Source organism: Benincasa hispida, chromosome 2 (genome assembly GCF_009727055.1).
Source record: "Benincasa hispida cultivar B227 chromosome 2, ASM972705v1, whole genome shotgun sequence".
Classification (NCBI taxonomy): domain Eukaryota; kingdom Viridiplantae; phylum Streptophyta; class Magnoliopsida; order Cucurbitales; family Cucurbitaceae; genus Benincasa; species Benincasa hispida.
Window position 1 is genome coordinate 31738792 of NC_052350.1, and position 5025 is coordinate 31743816.

Below are 5025 nucleotides of genomic sequence, written 5' to 3' on the forward strand. Positions count from 1 at the left end.
GAAATGTGCCATTTTACTAAACCTATCAACTACCACAAAAATACTATCATGATGTCTCCTAGTCTTTGGTAGTCCTAAAACAAAATCCATGCTAATGTCAACCTAAGGTCCACTAGAAACATCTAAAGGTCTGTAAAGACCATGTGGTTGTGTCTTAGACTTAGCCTCCTTACATTTTAAACATTGTTTGCACACTTTATTCACATCCTTTCTCATTTTCAACCAATAAAAATGTTCAGCCAACATCTTATATGTTTTAAATTCCCCAAAATGCCCCATTAGTCCTCCCCCATGAGCTTCCTTCACAAGCAGCTCTCTTATGGAACACTTAGAAATACAAAGTTTTCCTTTCCTAAAAAGCATTTCATCAAACATAATATAATCATGCACGTTTTTCCCTTCTAAAAATTGAATATACACATCATGAAATTCAGATGCCTCTACTTGTACAAATCAATCATGTGTTTAAAACCAAGAATTTTTGCACTAAGGGAAGAAAACAATGCATACCTTCTTGATAATGCATCAGCCACCACATTATCCTTACCTTTCTTGTAATGAATGACATATGGAAATGTCTCAATGAACTCTACCTATTTAGCATGCCACTTGTTCAACTTTTTTTGGCTTTTGAGGTGCTTCAAGCTTTCATGATCCGTGTGGATGACAAACTCTTTTGGCCACAAGTAATGTTGCCAAACTTGCAAAGCCCTTACAAGTGCAATAATTCCTTATCATATGTGGGGTAGCTAAGTCTGTCTCTTATACACATCTAGATGTGTATAAGAGACAGTAATGCATCAGCCACCACATTATCCTTACCTTTCTTGTAATGAATGACATATGGAAATGTCTCAATGAACTCTACCTATTTAGCATGCCACTTGTTCAACTTTTTTTGGCTTTTGAGGTGCTTCAAGCTTTCATGATCTTGTCTCTTATACACATCTAGATGTGTATAAGAGACAGACATATGTTCATTCAAATTTTTAGAGTAAACAAGAATTTCATCAAAGTATACCACAACAAATTTTCCAATGTATTCTCTCAAAACATGATTCATTAGCCTCATAAAAGTACTTGGTGCATTGGTAAGACCAAATGGCATAACAAGCCACTCATAAAGACCAAATTTTGTTTTGAAAGTCGTTTTCCACTCATCTCCCACATGCATTCAAATTTGATGGTAACCACTTTTAAAATCAATTTTTTAAACAAGTTTGCACCATTTAATTCATCTAGCATGTCATCCAATCTAGGAATAGGATGTCGATAATTTATCGTTATTTTGTTGATGGCTCGACAATCAACACACAACCTCCATGTTCCATCTTTCTTGGGCACTAAAATGACTGGAATTGAACAAGGACTCATGCTTTCTCGAACATAACCTTTACCCATGAGTTCTTCCACTTACCTTTGAATTTCCTTGGCCTCGATTGGGTTGGTCCTGTATGCCGCCATATTTGGAAGCATTGCCCCGGGTATGAAGTCAATTTTGTGCTCAATTCCTCTTAAAGGAGGTAGACCCGTAGGTACATCTTCATGTGGAAACATGTCATTAAATTCCTGCAAAAGAGATTTAAAAGCACTAGGCAAACCATCATTAGAGTTAGGTTCAGATACTAAACACATTCCTTTGCACATAAGTACAAAGTTTGGTGCTTCGAATGAAAACGTATTCCTCTCTTCCCCTTTTCTCATAACTAAACTCACATTCTTTATTTTTTCCTCAAAATCACTCTTTTTTCTCTCTTGATTTTCACTCACCTTTTGCAACTCACTTTTCTCTCTTTTTTCGCTCTTCTCCTTTAACTTACTTTCTTCTCTCCTCTCTTGATCCTCAAATTCTTTTCTTTTTTCTTTTTCTAATTTCACTTGATCGCATTGTACTTCATATGGAGATAATGGAAGCAAAGTAAACTTCTTCCCATTCAAAGTAAATGTGTACTTGTTCAACAAACCATCATATGTGGCTTCTCTATCATATTGCCAAGGTCGGCCCAATAACATATCACCCGCATGCATAGGTACTACATCGCAAAGAACCTCATCCTTATATCTTCCCAAAGTAAAAGAAATAAGAACTTGGGAGTTTACCTTCAATTCTCCTGTGTTTGTTAACCATTGAAGTTTATATGGTATTGGATGTGGATGAGTAGTGAGTTGGAGTCTTTTTACAAGAAAGCTACTTACTACATTTGTGCAACTTCCACTATCAATCACCAAGCTACATGGGGTTCCTTCAATCAAACACCTTGTGTGAAATAAGTTCTCCCTTTGATCTTCAACTTTCTCCTCCTTGACTTGCACATTAAGTACTCTTCTTGCAACTAAGGATATAGAGTTACCTTCTTCAATGGACTCATCATCAAAAGCTTCGGATTCTTCCTCAAGGCTGCCACCTTGTTCATCACATTCATCTTCAGAATCAATAATTCCATTTCTTATGACTGTGACTTTTTTATTAATACAATATTTGCTCATGTGCCCAAATCCTTTGCACTTCCAACATTGAATGGAACTAGATTTCTCTCTTTCCTCCTTTGAAGCTTCATTCTTTTTCGTATAGGTGCTACCGGCTTCCACTCTTTTAAGAGCCACAAACTTCCCTTTTGCTTCACCCCTATTCACAAAACCATCCTTGTTCCAAACATTAGAATTTGAAAAGGTATTAGCTTTAGAATTATACCTCTTGGAATGTTCCTTTTCTTCTCTCAATTGTTCTTCAATTTTGATTGCATAATGATACATATCTTCCAAGTATAGTTGAGGATATCTATCAACGATATGAGCAATTTCTTGATTTAAACCTCCAAGGAATCTAGACATGGTATCTTCTTCTTCTTCTGGAATATTTGCTCTTTCTATCAAAGTTTCCATCTCTTGATAATATTCAGCTACACTTTTTGTTCCCTACCTCAAAACTTGCAATTTAGTTCTAAAATCTCTTTCATAATGTTTTGGAACATACCTCTTTCTCATGGCTTCTTTAAGTTCTTCCCAAGTTTCAATGGGATCCTCCTCTTTCCTCTTTCTCTCAGATTTGAGATGTTGGTACCAATTTCCCAAATGGTTAGTGAACACAGCAATGGCAAGTCTCATCTTCTTATTCTCACTGAATGTGTTGCAATCAAACACATGTTCTATCTTCCTTTCCCATTCATGCCTTCGCATCTGACGTTCCACAAAATGGTGGAATTTTGAGCTTGATTCCACTATCTCTATCTTCATAGATTCTTTCTCCTCGTCTAGGGTGCATATTATTTCTTCCTCTTCCTCTCATGTTTCCTCTTCCTCCAATTTGTCTTTCTTGTTCAACTAAGTCAATTACTCCTTCATCTTCTTGTAAGACTCTTTGTTTTTGTGCCCTTCTTTCTTGCCTATCTTCCCTCATCATTTCCATCATGCCTTGAATGGCTTGAAGAATAGTCATATTAGTATCTTGTACTTGTGGTACTCCTTCACCCTAATAAAAGGACCTCACCACACTTCTCCCAATTTCACTCAAGAACACTCGTGTTTATCACTCAAGGGTAAGCTTTTGGTACTAGGTCAAAGATGTAAGGGTTGGCTTATATTTTTGGTGCAATCTCACTAAAAGTTTGATAAAAAAAAAATCATAATGATCAACTCTCACAAACTAAGATTAGAGTAAATAAACTTACACTAAAAATAAAACAATCTGGATTTTTTTTCCTCAAATGAATGACAAGAAACTTTCATGTGCTTTGGATCTTTGATTTCTTTTTTTCTTTTTTTTCAGCTACTGTTTTTCTTCTTCTTTTTTTTTTTTTTTTTTTTGCTAATGTTTTTTTTTTTTTTTTGCTGACTTTTTTTTTCTTTAAGATCCAGGCTAATTTGAAGAAGTTTTGAAAGTAAAGTTGTAGTAGTCTTAACCTACAAGAGTAAGTCAAATTCTAATGGGAAAAAATAAAAGTAAAATAAATAAATTGAAACAAAGTAAGATAACACTTCTACAGGAACAATGCTATAGTCAAATGATAAGCTGCCGCTGTGGCCTTGTTGGATGCAAAGCTAAAGGTTCTTCTAAGGAATCCTTGCAACACTGTGGATCACAAAGAAGACTACTTAGATCGAACTTAAATAAATCTTATGAATGATCACTGCTTAGATTCTAAGACAACTCACTCCAAAATTAGTATTGAAATCAAAAAACTAAAATCAATGAATTTGATTTAAAGATCAATCTAGAAGCAAAGATTGCTGGAAAGGAAAAATCTTCAGGGACACAATCCAAAAGGGTTAGAATAAGCACAGAGCTTTTTACTATTGATAATTTGAGTTTGAAGAACATAAAAGCCATTTATAGGTCAAATTGGTCTGGATGCAAGAAAACTCAAAAGTCATATTCAAATACAATTAATGCCAAATAATTTGTTAGAAAATATTTAAACCATTTGAAACTTTGAAACATTGAATTGCATTACAAATTATAGTCCAAATGCAATCTAGAATGTAGAAAAGTCTTTAAATTATGCCCTTAAATATATCCTCTATAAGGTGGCAAAGTAGATATGCCGTTTAACAGCTAAGTTTGACATTCACATTCGCCATGCCCATTGCACACTTTGAACAATATTTTGCTTTACGAAAATCTGCAACACTTTTTTTTTACCCAACATGTCATCTTCTAAACTTAAAAGGACTTTTCCATAGTCATCTTCATGTCATTGCTCTTCTTTGACCATTCTTGAACTAACATTATATAAAACTTTGGTCTCAAAATTATTTGTCGGTTCTTGTTGTTGAATTTGCATTAAGTTTTTGAAGATGTCAATGTGAATGCTTCTGAATCTCTCTTTGTCTTGCTTCTTGTAATTGTCCTTTAGGCAACATGCATTAGTTCAATGGTTAAGTCATATCACCACCACTAAAGAGCCTCGAGTATTCTCGAGTGAAAACCCAAAGGTGGGCTTTGGTGAATTGGTAGAGGAAGAGGAAACACGAATCGTTATAGGAATAAAAGCAAGTGGGAGGGAAAAAGACGCATATGGCATAGCA

The 5025-nt window shown here is 34.9% G+C and overlaps 1 protein-coding gene across 1 annotated transcript; it reads right to left on the bottom strand.

Annotated features, from left to right (window-relative positions):
* Nucleotides 1-864: 864 nt before the first annotated feature.
* On the bottom strand, nucleotides 865-2883 carry LOC120072043. Its single transcript, XM_039024466.1, is given in 3 exon segments — nucleotides 865-868; nucleotides 972-1212; nucleotides 1215-2883. Coding segments are annotated over 3 exon segments (1914 nt in total).
* Nucleotides 2884-5025: the final 2142 nt, after the last annotated feature.